This window comes from Micropterus salmoides, unplaced genomic scaffold (assembly GCF_014851395.1).
Source record: "Micropterus salmoides isolate LMB-PRFRI ecotype aquatic unplaced genomic scaffold, ASM1485139v1 Ms_hic_scaffold_6, whole genome shotgun sequence".
NCBI lineage: Eukaryota > Metazoa > Chordata > Actinopteri > Centrarchiformes > Centrarchidae > Micropterus > Micropterus salmoides.
In genome coordinates, this window is record NW_024044348.1 from 5,185,309 (window position 1) to 5,205,178 (window position 19,870).

At 42.2% G+C, this 19,870-nt stretch overlaps 1 protein-coding gene across 2 annotated transcripts in view; it reads right to left on the reverse strand.

Moving 5' to 3' along the window:
- Positions 1-19,870, reverse strand: part of map1aa (microtubule-associated protein 1Aa) — a 42,960-nt gene that overhangs the window by 3,205 nt on the left and 19,885 nt on the right. For both annotated transcript variants that reach the window (XM_038701472.1, XM_038701473.1), the window contains 4 exons: positions 8,433-8,515; positions 7,797-7,937; positions 726-7,671; positions 368-594 (listed from right to left, as the gene is read on the reverse strand). In XM_038701472.1, the coding sequence (XP_038557400.1) occupies positions 368-594; positions 726-7,671; positions 7,797-7,937; positions 8,433-8,515 (7,397 nt within the window). The remainder of the gene's footprint in view (positions 1-367; positions 595-725; positions 7,672-7,796; positions 7,938-8,432; positions 8,516-19,870) is intronic.

The window sequence follows — 19,870 nt, forward strand, 5'->3', positions numbered from 1 at the left end:
AAGAGCACTCACTCGCGCCTACCTCCATCCTCAGTGAAATGCAAATATCAGGCCTCGCCCTCTTGGTTTTTACTCTTTCCAAACAGGGCCCTAGCTTATCTGATGGACGTATAGCAAAGCCCAAAGTTGTATCCATCTGTATGTTATTATGATGCACAGCCCTCTGTTAAATTCTGTGAAATGTAACAACCCCGATGAGATGTGCATGTTTACATTATTATGGCAAAATTATGCTGGTGATGTCACTTGGACTTTCAGCATCCTGTGATTTGCTTATATCGTATGCCCTACCTCAGCTAGTGTGTGCATGAGTTATTTAGTGATAGTTCTGCTGCTAACTTAAAGAATGTACAGTGGGAAATGTTACCTGTAGGTTTGATCCCCACTGAGCTTTGCCATCCAACAGTGCATCAAGGACTCCTCGGCTTGGTTCACCACTTGCTGCATCATTCCCGCTCACCACATAGTATGCAGAGCGAATGCGTTTGAAAAACTCCTGGTCCACGTTCTTGGCACTGCAGTGGTTGGGAATGTATGCCAAGTCCACATAAATCGGTAAGGCAGGAGCAGCTGCAGAGCCGGACTTCTGAGAACCTGTGTGGGAGAATGACACCAAACTCTTACTATGTGCAGTAGAATATACTGTATCTTACCAAACTTGTTTTGTAGAATCCAAATTATTTTTGATAAGCTTTCGGGATTATGTTTTTAATGATTTTGCTCACCTGAACTGCTCTTGACACCGTTAGTCAACCCCTTGCCAGGGTTGTAGCTCGACCTGGAGAGGTCATCATCTTTGGAGCCCTGTCCATCAGACAGACGAGACATACGTGAGCTCTTGTCCGCCTCCTTCTTCTTCAGCGAGGCACTGCGAGGAGACGGTGTCTGTTTGACAGGCATGGGAGACCTCTTGCGTCTGGCTGGGGATGCTGATTTGGTTTTCCCCGAAGCCTTCTTTAAGCCTTTGGCTTTTGGCTCTTTCTTAATTGAGCCATTATCCAAAGAGTCAGGATCCACCATGCAAACATCTGGGTGTGGGGGGTGAGGGTAGGGGTCCATGAGGGGAGCAGGAGGAGGGTCATGACTTCTCCTAGAAGAATGATGGCTGCCTCCTCCTGTGGCAGATAATTTATCAACAGGCATGTAGTCCGCATCCTCATCTGAATCCATGTTACCCTCACCAGTGACTGAGGGGTATTCCTCAGTGCCTGGAGGTACATCAGAGTCTGACTGAGAGGCTAAAGACTCGCTGACAGAGGTGGGCGGTGTGTCCTCTGTGGCCAGACCCAGTCCTGCTGCCAAGCCACCAGCTTGGTGCAGAGAGCTACTGTGAGGCTGGTGATGATGGGGCTGTTTGTGAGCCCTTCTCTTGACCGACAGATCGTTTTCATCGCCCTGCGATTGGTCACTTCTGTGCCCTTGCTCCTCATCATCCTCGTCGCTGGATAACTGCCGCATGCATGGGTTGATGAAGGAAGGTGAGAGGTCCTCTTTGCGCTGCCTGCACTCGGAGGAGGAATATCCAGGAGAGGTGCGGCTGGTATAAGAGGAGGTGGCTCCCATGGGGACATCACCAGCAAGATCCTGATCACTGTCATCGTCATCATCCTGCCCTCCTCGGCTGCACTCTTCAGCGTAGAACGGTGAGCGAAATGGCTGATCAGTTGAAGAGAGTGAAAGCGGACGTGCAGGGTGTTCTGGCTCCATCTCACACTCCTCTTCAAACTCATCATCATGACGGTAATGGGGAGGGGAGTCTCCGGGCACCATCCCCATCTGGGGCTTTGACATCTCCCACTCATAAGAACTCCTGTAACCTGCTGCTCCCTCTCTGGGCTCCACCTTGGTTGGGCCTGAAGATGCACCACTAGCTGCTGCTCCAGCAGGGAGATTGGCGCTTGAGCTGACCTCCGTGGGGCCATTGACTGTGTCTGGCTTGCTGGCCTGGAGAGGTGAGGTTATGTAGGAGCCAAGAACATCAGGGAGTGCACCACCAGTCTTTTCACTGGCAACTGGAGCAACAGGCTTGTCAGAAAATGAGAGGCTACCAGCCAGGTTGCCGGAAGGCGACCTCCGAGTCATTTCACGCATATATGCCTCCTCATCCTCTTCTTCACTGTCAGTCTCTTCAAAGTAATGCTTGCCTTCTGTGTCTGGGCGAGGTGAGGAAGTGACTCCAAACAGAGCTGCACTGGCTGCCTCTTTGTCCTTGGCGAGCTCTGCGGATGGAGAGAACGGTCCTGCTGTGGCTCCATACCCAACAGCTGTGTCCAACTTGGACCATTCAGGCTTATAGAAGCAGTCTGATTGAGGGCCTTTGTCCAAAACTCCACCTAATGAAGTCGTATGCTCCTTCTTGTCCTCAGCAAAAGCAGTGGACGAGAGCGATGGGAAGGGCTTGACCTCCTGAAATGGGCTGAGGGGTGAGAAGCGGGCTAAACTGGAGGTGGACTCAGCCGTGGTTGTAGCGGGGATCTGTTTTTCAGACACTTCTAGATAGTCATCTTTGGCACCAGCGGAGCCGTAGTAGGGAGAATCCATGACCAATGAGTGTTCATCTTTAAAGGAGGAGTACTCAAAGAGGGGCTCAGCAGGCGTCTCCAGCTCCTCTCCAAACTGACGGCTGGTGGAGAGTGAGCCTGAGGTGGAGGAGGAATAGCTATAGGCCGAAGAGGAGGAGTACCCGGGGGCAGCTGTGGTTGTGTACTGAAAGCTTGAATCCAGTGATCTCTTACTCAGAAGGTCTGGTGTCTTCTGTTTCTCAAAATCAGGATCAGCTCTGTCGTTCTGGTAAAAACTGTCCTCTGTTGATTTCAAATTGAAATCCTTGTTACCTTTGTCTGTGGTCTGACTTAAAAATGAATCTGTCTCACCACTTCCATATGAGTACTCAAACCCTGAGGAGTAGACAGAGAAACCTGTAGCCCCTAAATCCAGGGGTGAGGAGTCAACTTTAGCTTTGTCTTCAGCCTTTGTGAGTGAGCTAGAGCTGCTTTCTTTCATATTTGGCTTCCCCTGACTGTTATAGCCATATCCAGCCATAGAAACCATAAATTCAGGCTTATTTGAACCAAATATTTCACTGACTTGACTTTTTACTTCCTTCTCAGACTTGTCTTTAGTGCCCTTCTCCATATCAGAATCAACAGCACCTTCAACGTCGTCCTCTTCATCCTCTTCGTCTTCCTCCTCCTCCTCATCTTCATCAACAACATCGTCATCATAGTCCTCCTCATCCCTTGCTGTTAGTTTTCGCATATCAATCTCCAAGCATGAGCCTTTCTCACCGTAGCCGGTGGCAGCAAGTTTGTCTACATCAAAGGCTGTCATTGAGGAGTATGTCTGGGGCTTTGTGCCGTCAGTCTGGCTTTTAAAAGATAAGTCTTTTTCAGATGATAAAGAAGTAGACGAGGCCTCAGGTCTATCAGCTACTGAAGGGAATCGGCTACCTGTGCTGTATTCAAAGGTATCCTTTCCATCGACCTCTTTTTCAAATGGAGGTTTAGCAGAAGTGCTCTTGGAGTCAAGCCACGATGAGGCAGAGGACTCTTTTCCAAAAGAGACACTAAATCCCTCCTTCTCTGACATCTTGTCCGTGGCTGTTACTGGAGATGGGGGCTCATGTTTCTGGAAATCCACTTCACCCATTGTAATGTCCTTTTTATCTAAGGACTCCTGCTGATATGAATCAGAGTCCACTGAGCTTGTTTTACTGTCATAAATGTCACCGTAAGAGAATGTTTTGCCATGCACATAGGGTGTGTCTTGTCTTATATACAAAGCCTTTTCTTTGCTCTCCTTCTCTGGAAAATCATAGAGACTGAAATGAACACTTTTCTCAGCCTCTTTAGAAGCGATATCTGTTTTCTCCGTGCTTTCATTTTTTAACTCTACTTTGCTTTGATCTGCTGGTACGGGCTTTGACCCTATCCCACTTGGGACACCATCATCATCTTCCTCTTCATCTTCGTCTTCGTCTGAGTACATCACTTGAGGTTTTGGTTTCTCCTCTGTGCAAAAAGACACCTCTGTCTTGTCCGAGCCCTTGACTTCTGTTTCTATCTTTGCAGATTTTGCCTCAAAGGTGAAGTCATCATCCAAGAAGCACCCCTCTTTTGCTTCCATAAGCTTGGCCTTAACAGTTGGCTGTAGATCCTTTTTGGCGTAACAGTCCTCTCCTTCATCGTCTTCCTCGTTTTCTTCATTGGATTCTTCAGACACTTCAATCGCTGTTTTGTCACCTAGAAGACCAACAAAGGAGGTATTGTCTGACATGGTGACTGATTTATCTGTTTTCTGATAGTCGACTTTAACATCATTCACCGCCTCATCTTTGTCTTCTGGCTTAAAGGGTTTCTCTTCTGTTGGCGAGTAGCCACTGCTTGTAGGCACCGACTGTGTGGGTGATCCCAGTTTCATGGTGCTGTCATCTGGACTTAGACATCTTTCCTCACTCTCCTGCCTGGAGTTGGACTCTAACCCAGGAGAGAAAGATGGAGGGGGTGAAACAGGCTTCATATCAGCGCCAGTCTTCAATCCCTCTGTGCTAAAGAGAGACTGGTTTTCTTTGACAGCTTGTGTGGGAGAGTACTGCATGGCAGAGAAGGGAGGAGGAGAAGAAAAAGTGGAAGAAGGTTTCTCCTTCTCCTGGAGCATCATGGAGGCTGCATGTTCATAGCCTTCTTGGAGTTTGCCCAGAGGGATCTCAACGTTCGGAGTCTGGTCCTCGTCCTCTTCTTCGTCATCGTCTTCTTCTTCGTGTACTGATTTGATCTTTGCATCACCCTCCATCTCAGGAATATTGGGCTGGTACTCATCAGAGGAAGGAGACTTAAAGCACTTGTCGTCCTCCAGAGAGGAGGTCGGTGAGATAGTTCCTGCTGAGTGGAGATAGTCCTTCCCATGGATGGCCTCAGCACGTGAGGGGATACTGTTGATGGTGTCAAGCAGGAGAGAGTTCCTCCCAGCTTCCTCAGTTTGAGGTGCTGTTACAGAGGCTATTGATTGGTCCTCAGCTACAGACGTGGCAAAGGACGACAGTTTGTCATATTCTGTGATGGATGTTGCTGAGGAGATGTGCTCCTCCTCTGCAAGAGGAGCAGCAATGATAGCAGGGTAAGGTGCAAGCTCAGGCTCGTGACCTCCCATGAAAGCTTTGGGTTTAGCATTTGGAATATCAAAAACAGCGGAGCTCTTCATCTCTTTTATACCATGCATGGAGTCAAAGGTGCCAGGAACGTCAGGGACAGAGACGTCATAGGAGCCCACATCATAGCGCAGCTGTGGGATCTTATCTTCTGTTTCGTCATGGATCTCCTCATCAGAGATGGTCTGTTCAGTCTCGGAGTAACCGGGGATGGTCTCATCTTGGATGTAGGAGAATTGCTCCGAGGCAGTGGCTGCTACTTGCTCAGACAGGGCTGGGGTTGTTAAAGGTTTTTTCTCAGTTGGCTTGGTGTCCAACTCCTTTCCAGGTTTTTCCTTTTTCGCCTCCTCTGTTTTATATTTCAGGACCTCGTCATCTTCTGTTCCTTCGAGTTCAGCTTTTTCAATTACATCACCCTCCTCCTCTGAGCTGTCACTCTTCTTTGATCTGTCTTTTATGTCGTCCTTCACAGGGTATTTGTCATATTTCTCCATTTTCTCCTCTTCATACTTCTTGTCAAAACCATCACTTGCTGCCTTCTTTTCAGTGGTTGCAACCTGTTCTGACACACCCTTGTCTTTGTTGTATTCTTCCTGTTTGACAGGCGATTTTGGTGAAGCAGATTTTATCTCTGTGGATGGGGATGTGACTTTCTCATCACAGAAAGGTAAGGAAGAAACTTTAGTATCTGTGTACACTGAATGCCCAGACATCACATCATTCTGGATAGGCTGGGTCTTAAGTTTGGACAGCTCTTCTTGTTTCAGAGCCTCAAAGTCCTCAGTGAGGTCTTCTGGGGAGGACACAATCGACCTGTCAGCCAAAGCTGCTGCTGCAATCTCTTCAGGGATGTTCTTTGGGACTGGCTTTGACTCATTTGCTTCCTCTTTAACTGCTTTATTTTTGTCTGCCTTGGGCTTAGCATGAGTCTTAGCCTTATGCAGAGTTTTTCTCACTTCAGGGGTAAGCGGCTTCAGGTCAGGTTTAGTAATTTTTCTCAGCTCTGGCTTACTTGGGTCCTTCTTTTTATCCTCCTTGGCTTTACTTTCTTTTTTCTCTTCTTTTCTAATATTTTCATCTTTCTTTACTTCACGTTTCTCTTTCTTTATTTCTTTTTTCTCTTTGTCTTTCTTTTCATCCATCTTGGATGCTTTCTCCTGCTTGGCAGTTTTTTCCTTGGATATTTTCTTTTTGTCTGATTTTTTGTCTGCCACGGGGGCCACCTCACTATTTTTCTGTTGTTTGGTGGCTTTTAGACTTTCACTTTTGAGTTTCTTCTCTTCTTTCTTTTCTACTTTATTCTCTTTAGTGATGTCACTCTTGGACTCTTCCTCCTGCCCACTGGGTTCTTTCTTTGTAGTTTTAGAGTGTGGTTTGGGTGACGATTTGAGACTCTCTTTGCTGTCAGTTCTTGATCTTATTTTAGTCTGTTTGATGATGGGGGGAGGTACCCCAGATGATATGTCTTTTTGGGTAGCCACTGGGTATCGCAGGAAGTCCAGGTGTTTCAGTTTCTCAAGGCCCTCAAAGATTTTATTCTGCGGTGCATTTCCAGGGAAGAGCACCCTGACTATCTTTTCTGTTGGACGGTGAGGAATCCAAACAATGAGAGCGGTAACTGATGTCAAATAAGGGACAGATATTTCTCCTTCTTTTCCATTAGGCATCGTAATGCCTGTCTTGGCTTTGCTGTTTCCAGCCCATTTCTGCATTAAAAACTGCATCTCTTTGCTCTCTTTTACAGGGTTTAAGACATACATATCTAACTTTCCCACACCAAGTTTGTGGAATAGTGTGATAGGTTCAATAGTGTTGCTGACAACCCTGTGAAGAGGTTCTGGTGTGATACCAAGCTTGTTGAGGTACTGCAACGTAAGAGATGCTTCCTCAATGCTTCGTTTCACTTTCAGTGTGGACTCAGGCATCCGAAGCTTCTCTGGGACGTTAAAAAACACGATCCCAAGCTCAGGAGAGATTAGGTTCTTCATCCAGTCACCGTTGCTGCTGGAGCCAGATCCTTGGTTATGCTCCTCCTCTTGTTCTGCAATCTTTCTCTGGAACAACCCATTGATTCCAGGAAGGTTGTCCGCACCAATATGGGTGAGCAGAACAGAGTCGATCCTGTCCAGGTGGCGAACAAGCTTCCAGAAGCAAGACTTCCGATCAGATCCTCCATCCACCAGGATGTTGAATCCATTGACGGCAAACAGAGCCGAGTCTCCCCTCCCTCCAGGGAAGATGTAGCAGCAGGGTTTGGACAGCTTCAGAAAACCTCCAGAGGTGGGGGGCTCCAGAAGGTCAAAGGATGACGGCACATCCACTGTCTCTGAGACATATTCAGTAAATTCAGTGACTCCGTCCATGTCGGGGAGGTGAGGTTCTGGGTTCAGGCGGTATTCCAGATGATTTTGGAGTGACTGCTGCTCCTGGCTTTGGCCCAGGGAGCTCCAGCCCCCGTCTCCCTGACAGGAAACAGTAAGTCTGGACGGCTGCTCTGAAAAGGCCCTGGACAGGAGTTCAATCACCTGGGAACACAGTAACAGCAAAAAACAGCTGAAAATAACTGCTTATGTAAGCTTTCTAATCGCATCGATGATCCTTACACGTACACGGTAAAGAAGTATTTGAAAAGAAAGAGTACTTGGCTTACTTCAGGGCTGGAGATAATGTTGGAGAAGTGTTGCCAGGTGAAGGCTCCACCTTGCAGTAGGATGTCACCTCCCTGCTCAGAGCTCTGGCCGCTCAGTATCAGCAACTTATTTCCAGAAAAGTCAGTAATCAAAGAGCGAATCTAGGTAGAGTACAGGAGACCAACTATAAGAACAGAAATAACAATAATCCTTCATAATGATAAGTCTTCTATAAGTCATTAAGTTATTATACTGGACAGATGAAAAATGCAGAGGTACAGTTCACAGCACCGTGTATTTCCAAGCAAACATGGTTTCTTGGCAGGTTCAGGGACCAGTCTATTACAGATAAATTGTTTAGATTATGCAGGTTTAACCATTACTTGCCTTTCCATCATACAGTAGACAAATATAATAATGAAAACTACAAGGTTAATTCATTACAACATAATTTATACATTTAAACAGCAGTCAAAGCCTTAGCTAACAACTGTCTAATTTTCAAAGCTGAGGCATCTAAGTGAGTTTATTTATTGGCAGAATATCCATATAGTATGATTTTAAAAAATACAAAGCATTTCCAAGTGTAACTGCAGGCGAGTTGTGAGCATCTTCACCCTGCGGTGTTTTGTCTGTGTTGTCCAGGTGTGACTTACCTCTGAGGCAGTGGTCTCCTCTGATGGGTTCACCAACACAACTGTCTCGAGTACATCACTGTGATACTGGAGAATCCGCTGGCCTACAGGAAACAGAGATTAAAAAAACATTATGACTACACCAAGGCAAATAATGAGAGGCAAAAGCGAAACATCACTGAGTTACAGAGGCCTGCTCATTAAGGGGCAACTATTTGTTTTATGCTGTTTTTACAGGAAAAAATCCACAACATTAAACATTGTTTGGTAGGAAGTCATAAGTCATGGTAGGATACAGTCACACAATTTCTAACTAAGTGAAAAAAGCAAAATGTGAAGGAAGATAGTTCGGCATTTATGCTAAGCTAAGCTAAAGTATATTACTACTATTTACTGTACAGAAATGGGTTCTTCTCCTCTAACTTTCGGCAAGAAAGTGAATTAGCATTTGTCCCAAAATGTCAAACTTTATAATTAAACATTTCTGGGCCTATTTTGGCATTGCATTTTCCTTCTGACATATCCAACAGTCACAATAAAATGAAACATTTTTAAAACATCTTTTGTTTAAAGTGTTAGTCACACCCACGATCGAAAAAATTGTCCCATTTTCACAAGCTTGAATGCATTTTTAACCACATTTTTGTATTATAGAATGAATCTGAGAAGCACACTGATGATGGAAACATGGTCCCAAAAATGTATACTTTCCTTGTAAAATAAAACAACCTGAAATACAATTCAACCCCCTTAAACAAAAACTGGCCTGGTGAGTCACTCCATGCAAACTAATTCTGTGTAGCCAAACATTGTTCAAACCCACATCGTTTTTGTTTTTTTTTCTCCAAAATGTGATAATGATGCACACGACATCTACAATAGTACCCTTTGATGGTGGTGCTCAGAATCATTTAGGCGGTACTTTGGCACGGTGGTGCTTTGAGCTAAATGCTAGCATCAGCGTGCTAACAAGCTCACAATGATAATGCCTTTTTCTGTGGTTTGCTTGTAAATGTTTACCATGTACACACTCCCAGTTTAGCGTGTGCTAATTAGCACTAACAGAAAGTACAGCTGAGGAAAGTCATTAGTTTTGCAAGCATTGGATCATAAACCGTAGCGTTAGAAAAAAAGAATTTTTGACTTGATGATGACGCTAGATGCGTTACTTCAATTAATTCTGTGGGGAAAATGCCTGTACTAAATTTCATGGCAACACATCCAGTACTGGTCGAGATATTTCAGTAGATTAACGTGATGAATGATTGACAAACACTGCCTTCCCTTGCCACTAGCACAGCTGAAAAGCGGAAAAACTTAAACACAAAAAGATGTTATCAAGCAGCACTATTCCTCTTCCACTTTTTGATACACCCTCCCTGATAGAAGGCCTGGCTGCTTATAGTTTTATGCTGCTGGTTATGTAATAGAACAGAGCATTCGCCATTAATAAACTAACTCTATAGGATGTACACAGTCCTAGAAAACCGTGCTTGTTCATACTGTAGGTTGAATTAGAAGAAAACCAATATCTCTCAGTAAGAAAATACGGTATTTAGTGCCATTTACTATAATGCCCTGTAACCAGCATCTGTCAATACAATACCTCTGCATATATGGTTGTGCATAAGCATCCTCAACCCCACCCTGTCTCCTCTTTGCTCATGTGCCATATTATTTCTCCATTTCCACAAACTAAAACCCCCCCTGACAACTTTAACCCTTGAAATATTCTCTTTTCATACAATCACAACAATAACGCAAAAAAAAAAATTATAATCCTTGAGCCACAATCCTCATTGGCTGTTGCTATGGGGACACTTCTCCGGCTGTTGCTGCTAGCTGAGGTACACTGACCCAGTCTTGGCTGTGGGAGACGCATTGCAGCATTTCTGTGAGAGGGAGGGGAGGCTCGTACTGCATGAGAGTATGCACGCAGCATCACATAGTACAGGAGGTGAAGGCGAGTGCCAAAGCAGCAGCAGCGGCAGCACTGTACGCATGCAGGCTCTTCATCAGGGGATCTATATTTAGCGTGAAGATGTTGCTGGTTCTTCCTCCACCTCAAAAATGTGGAGCTGTCACAGGGTTGTATCTCTTCTTTCCTTGCTAAAGGAGGAAGCAAGGGCAATAAGAGGGGGGGAAATAAATAAGCACTTCTTAATGACATGCATTAATATCCAGGGGTTAAATGTTAGGTCAGAGAACATAAACAAGTCACAGATACATGAGACACTGGCAACGTTGTCACTTTGCAATGTTTTACCAGCATCTGGAAGAATGTATCAGCAACCAATTTTTGCAAACTAACAGCCGACATCAGATCAGCAGCATGTTTAGTGAGTAAACACACTGCCACGCAGTTGATAGATGCTGTTGTTTTCCTGTCACAATGTCCTCTGAAATAGGTTCACAATCTGAATTTGCTCAGCTGCTGATCAAACAAGTAGTGTGGAACTGATGGTTGTGGGGTTTTCTAAGCTCAGGAGACTGAATTTAAAAATAACAACACCAGAGCATATGAATGTAGTGTATGTAGCACGAGTATTGTACTTTGAGTGAATGAACAAATGTTGGAGGAAAGAAACGAGGCCAATATTTATATCAGGTTTTTTATGTTTTTCTCAGTATGTTAATGAAGACTGGAAGCTTGCCTTGAGATTCTGGACACATGTTTTATTGATGTGAATGAACATGACCAGCAGTTGGTGCTTTTCTCTTGCCATCTACCAAACATTTAGCTCCACATTTCCAGCACTTTATTTGTAAATTTATTGTCCTTCCTCCGATCACCACGGATGTTAACAAACCTGCCAGCTGATTGGTCCTCCGCCCCACCTTTGAGGGTGATCTGCCTAATTAAAGTAACTATTTAAACACTGGACGGTTGTAATTCATTTGACAAAGTTTTCAAGGATTTATTACATTATTGTACTTTTATTCAGACGTATGCCATGCAACGTTCTCTGCTGCACAAAATTAATTATTTTTCCCATTTTTTCTTCTAATTTCAGCTTTTGTCTGAAATACAGTACACAAAAGCATATACACCATAGCAAGTTCAAAGATATGGCAAAAAGACTATACATTTGTCTATCGTCAGAGACTTAGCCATACAGTTTATATCATGGTACCTCTCACTTTAATATCTCTGGTTGTAGTTGGTCATTGAGTGCAATGTTGCAAATCAATGAGCAGGACTGTTTAATTTAAATATTGGATTTTGCATGATTATTTGCAACATGTTACCTATGTTTGTCAAATATTTAATTCACTGGGTTGGATGAACCAAATTGAATTCAATCAGACATTATTGTCTGGTTATTTATCCATCAACAACTTTCTGTGATTTTCCAGAAATGTTACTATAATCACAACATATGCATCAACATATGAAATTACATACACCATGATAGAGCATTTTATCCGTGTCTCCCATGCCTAGCACTGTGAGACAAGAGATCAATGGCAGACATTTATTTATTTAATAAATGTCTTAAACTTGGTAGAAACCTGAAGAGTAGCTGAAACCAACAAAGACTGGGTAAACCACACATAAAGATCGTTTCCACCAACTTTCACAGTTTTTTAGACTTTAACAGTCAGGAAGGAGCATGAACTGAATAAATACACTAGACAACACACCGAACCCCTGGACAGTAGCCATTGGAGTTCTGGCAGTAGACCACCCCACAAATTCCACGGGATCTGTCATGTCGTCTCGTACCAAAACAAACATGGATGGCAACCAGTAGCTTGCACTGTTTATATGCAGTGACATTTGCACTGAAAAGGCCAAAAAAGGAGGGAAAAGCTGGGCAGATCCTCTACTCCAGTTGTCCAGTGCACTCTCGCACCACAAACCTTTATGCTCGCATGTGTGTTGCCCTTGGGAGAACGACTGGATCTGAAGAATTGAGATTATAATCTTTACATATTGCAACCAAATGATTTTATCTGCTGACTGTCAAGACCAGCTGACCCAGACTGCAGCAGACCCTGTCCAACTTGGTCCTATTAGTCGTCACGCCCAAATCATATTCAACAGTTTAGTTTGGTGTCCCTGTTACAGAAAACAATATAAAATTAAAACTTTTTAGGTTTGTGTTATTGGCTATTATCTAATCTTTTGGTTAGGAAAGCTAATGGGATGAATATTGCAAGTTCTAATAACGTTTTGATCTAAAAATTAATGTTTGGTATTGAATCTCTTTAAACAATGTCAATCTCTGACTGCTTTATTTCAAGGAGAGCTGGCTGACCACATGTATGTGCTTTAAATTAACTGCATATATCATTGTCTCATCTCTTTTAGTGCCTTTAACTGTTATGAAATCACATTAATCTGAGCACTGACACCAGAGCAGTTGTCTAATAGACCAAGTGCTGGAAAGAAGATATAATAGCTTCAACGACCTTGACATCGAATTACAAGAATAGAGGACAGGTATGAACTGTTCCTCTGATCCCTCTGTGAAGTCTTCAGATTACTTGTTTTGTCCAACCAGCAATAAAAAAGGGAAAAGCCAGCAATTGCTATTGAGGTGCTGGAGCTGGGTAATGTTGCCCAATAATCTTCTGTTGATCAACAAATCAATTAATGAACTAATTGTAGCTCTAGTCCTGATTTGAGTCAGGCTATATCTGATCAAAGAATAACTACAAATGTCTCAGAATCTGACAAGCAATTTGACACCAACGCCACTTGATGTTTATGATATTCAAAGCACAGACACATTTCTGTTGATACTCAAAAACTATCAAAGTTCTGCCTGCAAAATAATACAAAACTGCACTGCTTCTTTAAAAGCCAGCTATTATTATTATAGTTAGACAAAGAACCCAGGTGTGTCAATGACTATGAGCCTTTGCGTTAAGGTAATTGTAGATTAAGTAATATTTGTGTTTAGATAAGATAAAAGCAGCAGGGGCTCATGTTTTTCCTGTGCATATGGCCCATGATTTTCCTGTGTTGTGACAAAACACTGCCACTCCAACCAGCTAATATAAATGCTCTGCATGTCGGAGAAGCTAATTAACCGCCTTGCTCTTCTCATATTCCTATTTCAAGTTATTAACATGTTCAAGGACAATCTCCTGTAAAGCCACTTGTGTGCCCACACATCATTCAGACTGTTATCATGGAAATAAATGCTTGACAAATGTTGTCTGGGCCTCTGTGGCTCGTGCCTCTCATCGGGCTGAATACCAAGGACCAATAATGGAGGAGTAGGATGCATGCTGATGTAGTAGAACTGTGACCCTGCCAACTGTATTGGCTCTGAGCGATAAAGGGACTCCAGCACCATATACATGAAATTATGGTTGGTGCATGATGTGTATGTGACCTTATGCAGAAATACTGCATAAGGGAACTAAGTTTTATAGATCTTTACTGGTTGAATCCAAACTTGCACCATGCACTTAAAAGTGCATCCAGTGACGTGTTACTGAAACTTAAATCCCTTATTATAATGTAGGCTATACAGTACAGTGCATTAGACCACTACTGTTTGCTTTAACAGCTGGATAATGACTGATCATTTTGGATGATATGATGGAGGTGACAAAATTATTTTTACTTTACAGCTTCAGGCTTTTGGCAGTAACAATGCAATCAAAGAATCAAAGAATCAAATGAAGATGTCCATAGTTTTCACAGAGATGGATCCGACATGCAAGCTCAGCAGCTGTAACGATTTTATAAAATGAGTTTAAGCCTTAATAATATTAATAGTTTAATCAGCTGAAGTCTCTATAATGAAAACCCACAAACTGGAATTCTGCAAACACTGCATCTTTATTTTTTGTTTTCTGGAATGCATTACAATGTTTTTGCTTTTAATTTTCTTTTTTAATATAAAGAAGATATCCTACAAACTAATCTGTTTAGTAAAGGAGCCATTGGGGGATTATGACTTTCTGTCTCATATTTATGAGAAAACATTTCCATATTCTGTGATCCATCAGATTCTGTGAACTGATAAGGAATTTCATCTATATTGCCACTGCAAATGTTTTTTTTTATTATCATACTTTATTGCATGCTTTATTATGATTGCTGTTACTAAACATGATGGTACCACAATATTAGACACAGAAGTCTTCAAACGAAAAGCTTCAGAACAGCTACCAAATGAGCCTTGTGGTAATGTTGTTTTGTAAGCTACTGTTGCCAAGATCAAGAATGAACTTATATTCGTCTTATATTACTATATACAAACACAATCCTCTAGCAAATGGGTTTTGTGTGGTTTCACTGAGCTTTACAAAGCATGATGGTGCAGAAGAAAAGCTTCTCTCTACATTTAAAAATGTAAGTACGATGTCTAATAGTGAGTGGGTGTTTACAGCATTAAATAATAAATAAATCGAAAGCAGATTGAGCCTACACACTCGTACCACTGGTGCATCATGGGATTTTCTGCCAATTGGCGGCCACATGTTGAAATGCCACCTGAGGTCAAAAGAGATGTCAGCTTTGCTTTTGTGCGTATTTGTGAACCTCATGGTAAAAGCAGACCGTGTCCCATATATGTCACTTTGTGTGACTCCACGTGGCGTGATTTCTCCTGCTGCTTCCCCCACAGAGCTAGAAAATGTAAGAGGAAAATGTGTCCTGTAGTGATTCAGCATTTCCAATGCTAGGACAATATTTTAGAAAGCAGAAGCCCTGACTCTGGACACAAAAAGGCAGATCCTTCAGTGAGACAAGGGCGTAGAATTTATCAGGGGCGGTAGTGTCATGTCTTTCTTTATTTAGTCAATTTATTTGGAACACAAACAGTTAACAGCTGTATTTCTCTAACTAGTAGTCCAATGCATTTTTTAGATTTTGAAACATTACGTTCTCTCCCCTCATATGCCTCACAGTGGTTTGATCCACTGCCTACCTTTTTCTGGCCCTCAGTGACTTTATTTCTGAAAATCTCGCGCTGGGAGTTATTTTTATTGTCGCCATCAACAGTGACATGAAATATCCGCCCTTGCATTTAGAACATGAAATATAACTCCAATAAATCATTGTAAGATGTCCCAAATGAATAACTCACTCTCCCACAACACAACCCGCTGTTTTCACCTTACATCTCAGCCAACCCTGACATATTTTTCAGTTCCTCCAGCAAGGGTTAGGAATGATTTATCATTTTTGGCCACAGAAGCTCTCAAGAACAAACTAATTAGGTGCTGTAGATGCTTGTCTGGCTGGTCGCTGCTTGTTCAGTTTCCAATTGGCAGCAGCTTTTGTTTATAAGCTATAAGCTAGTTCATTTTGAGTGGCAGCATGATAAATGATACCTGTCCTTTATAACAAAAGCAATAAGTTGCCCTCGTTATGACTGTTCAGAGTCATCGAGATGGTTATTAGTCACAGCAGAGAAAGCTGAATGTGAATATAATGAGTGCAATTACTGTGTTGGTACAGTTTAGCCATGCTATGCCATGTAATTATTACCACATAAAAGTTGGTAAAAATAGTCTGTTTGTTTTCTAACATAGTCCAATATGATCATTTTAGGATGTTTACTTTATTTTGGAGGGCAATTTTGTCTATAAGTGCTTTAATTTATATTTTAGCCATGCTAAATGTAGCTCTGGGGTTTACAATGTCAGTTTAGTTGGTCTGTCAAACCAACACCTCCACAGGAAAGTGCCCCAACAATTATTGGATGGATTGTGATGAACTCAAACATCCATGTTCCCCAGACTGAGGATGAAAATTTCCACTTCATTATAATACATCTCTCAAAGTAAATGCATTTTGTTGCGTAAGCCTAGCTGATTTACTAACTGTTCTAAATACATGGTACACCCTGGCATACTACACTTATATGGTAAAAGTTATCCTCGCTAGTTCTGAAGAATGTATTTTTCACTGTGGATCACATGCATTTATTTGTGTTACTGTCTAATAATAAAATCAAATAAAATATGCTAAATGTTAGCCTGCTAGAATGCTAAATGTACACATGCTTATAGAGAATCGTGGAATATGTTTAATGTGTTAAAGCAGTATGATTATCATTTTTAGCAGCTTGTTGGCAGCAAAACAAGCTGTAAGTAAAGTTGTTATAGCAAACATGTTATAAAATAATTGCCAATTTCTTAGCATTTATTAACACGCATTCATTTTACTAGTGTTTCTGTCCACCAATATTCTATAGCTCTATATAGCACTAATATAATATAGCTCTGTTTTTGGTCTCCACCAGCTAGCTAGCTTAAAGATGTTAAAATGTCCTGAGGAGGACATCATGTGTGTACCAAATGTGAAGGAAATCCATTCACTGGTAATTAAGACATCTCACTTCAGTCAGTAGGCTTCATTCTCTGGGGACCAGGGACCAGGGAATGTCTGTACAAGATTTCATGGCAATCCAATCATAATGGTGGTTGAGATAATTCAATCTCGACCAAATTCTGTTTGGTTGGAGAGTAAAATGGGAGATTTAGAAGGAGCAGTTTTGTAATGTAACTAGTTACTATTTTGCAGTACTAAGTAGGCTACACATAAGTACAGATGATGGCTGTTTGAAAAGTAACGTTCTCTTAACAATAATAACAGAGTGGAAGCATGTTTCTTCTTTAAGGGGAACCTGATTGATTGGTACATTGGTAAATCACTGCTCTGTCCTGATTCATTTATTAACTCCTAGTCCATCAGACTGTTCAGAACACATAAACAAGCGCAGCGCACTGAAGTAATACTGTAACTGCAGGAAATTAAACATTAAAGTGAATCATGACTCCAAGCAACAGGGAGAGTGTTCTAAAAAAAGCATTCCAGTGTACATTTCCTTAGAGGGACATAACTCTAACACGCAGGTGATTCACCAATCTTTCACTGTCAGATGTATTAACACCGATGCAGTTTTCAGGTGAGCCTTGAGGGAAATAATAAAAGGGCTGAATTAGAGCCTGTGGTGGAGCAGCAGTCTTCACAATATTAAAAGCTACCTGACTGCATGGCTGCTGCAACTTTTTGCTTCACTTCAAACAAAAGGTGTATATAGATATAATTTATGTAGATGGAACCAAAATACAATGTTAAATTTTAATTTATATGAGTATTTTCAAAACCCATCATTTATTCCGGGCTGTTTCAGAATAACTACAGAAAAGGACTTGGTCCTGATTCACTGTCTTTAGACAATTTAGCCTTTCATAAGTTCATATTTTTACACAAAAGCTTCAAAGTTGTAGGGTTTGAAGCTTTTTATAAAACATTTATTAGTATAGAAATGTGGGCTTTGTTATATCGGACAACCAGTGTTCTGAAAGTAAATGTTCAATTCAGTTTTTCCACAGACAATGTTTGGTCTGTCTGTTGGAGCATTTTCATCACTTTAATAGGCATAAAACACTCCTGGGTGAATCATCAACACAGAACACAGAGCAAATGCTTTGATAATTTGCTTGTTCATTGAGCAACAACTCAACCCTAATGTTACAGAAAAAACATAGTTAAGATTGTTTTATCACCTTGACATTGTTTACAATTTTCTGAGAATTGCTTAAAAATATTATCTAAATTTCAGAAGTAAATGACAAACCTCAGTTGTAAAACATAAATACAGTTTGCTCTATATCTGTAATTGGTGTTGACAGTACTTTTTACATAGCTTTACCCTTCGCATTATACATTCATATATAACATATATGTTGAGTTGTGGCGAATTGCTGTCATGTTGTGGTGAATTGCTGTCGTGTTGTGGCAAAATGCTGTCGTGTTGTGGCGATTTGCTGTCGTGGTGTGGCGAATTGCTGTCGTGTTGTGGCGAATTGCTGTCGATTTGCTGTCGTGTTGTGGCGAATTGCTGTCGATTTGCTGTCGTGTTGTGGCGAATTGCTGTCGTGTTGTGGCAAATTGCTGTCGTGTTGTGGCAATTGCTGTCGTGTTGTGGCGATTTGCTGTCGTGTTGTGGCGAATTGCTATCGTGTTGTGGCAAATTGCTGTCGTGTTGTGGCAAATTGCTGTCGTGTTGTGGCGAATTGCTGTCGTGTTGTGGCGAATTGCTGTCGTGTTGTGGCGAATTGCTATCGTGTTGTGGCAAAATGCTGTCGTGTTGTGGCGAATTGCTGTCGTGTTGTGGCAAAATGCTGTTGTGTTGTGGCGAATTGCTGTCGTGTTGTGGTGATTGCTATCGTGTTGTGGCAATTTGCTGTTGTCTTGTGGCGAATTGCTGTCGTGTTGTGGCGATTTGCTGTTGTGTTGTGGCGAAATGCTGTCATGTTGTGGCGAATTGCTGTCGTGTTGTGGCGAATTGCTGTCGTGTTGTGGCGAATTGCTGTCGTGTTGTGGCAAAATGCTGTCGTGTTGGGGCGAATGCTGTTGTGTTGGGGCGAAATGCTGTTGTGTTGGGCGAATTGCTGTCGTGTTGTGGCGATTTGATGTTTGTTGTGGCGAATTGCTGTCGTGTTGTGGCAATTGCTGTCGTGTTGTGGCGATTTGCTGTCGTGTTGCGGCGAATTGCTATCGTGTTGTGGCAATTGCTGTCGTGTTGTGGCAAAATGCTGTCGTGTTGTGGCGAATTGCTGTCGTGTTGTGGCGAATTGCTATCGTGTTGTGGCAAAATGCTGTCGTGTTGTAGCAAATTGCTGTCGTGTTGTGGCAAAATGCTGTCGTGTTGTGGCGAATTGCTGTCGTGTTGTGGTGATTTGCTGTTGTGTTGTGGCAAAATGCTGTTGTGTTGTGGCGAATTGCTGTCGTGTTGTGGCGAAATGCTATCGTGTTGTGGCAATTTGCTGTTGTCTTGTGGCGAAATGCTGTTGTGTTGGGGCGAAATGCTGTTGTGTTGGGGCGAAATGCTGTCATGTTGTGGCGATTTTGATGTTTTGTTGTGGCGAAATGCTGTCGTGTTGTGGCGATCTGCTGTTGTCTTGTGGTGAAATGCTGTTGTGTTGTGGTGAATTGCTGTTGTGGTTTGCACTTCAGGGCCACCGTACATACACCTATGAGTTCCAAATAATAAGGGAATAAAGCCAGTGTCAACAAAACACGTGGTTTCTTTACAATTAGAGCACTGAAAACCACATAGATGACATCATTAAGATTATTATGAAAGCAAACCACACATAATCATAGTCTGCGTTTTCAAACCTGAAAGTTGAAAGAGTTTGTGGAATCCGACAACACTAATCATAAAACGTCTTTAGCGTTGTTCAAACGCAAACTATGCTGCCATTATTTCTAATGAGGACAGTTTGTTATAGGTTTAGTTTTGGGTTATGTTTGAGTAGTATTTTTTCCCTGTGTGTATCTGTTGCCATGTTTCATGTGTTTTTCTATTTGCCTCTGTTTCACTCGTTCCTTGTCCTTAGTTGTTTATGTATTGTCTTTTATCTTAGTTCTTAGTCCTGTGTTTTAGTTTTTTGCCTTAGTTCTTAGTCTTAGTGTTTTTCCTGGTCTGTGTACTTCTGTATTGTTTTGTCCATGTTTGCTCTGTGTTCTGTTTAAT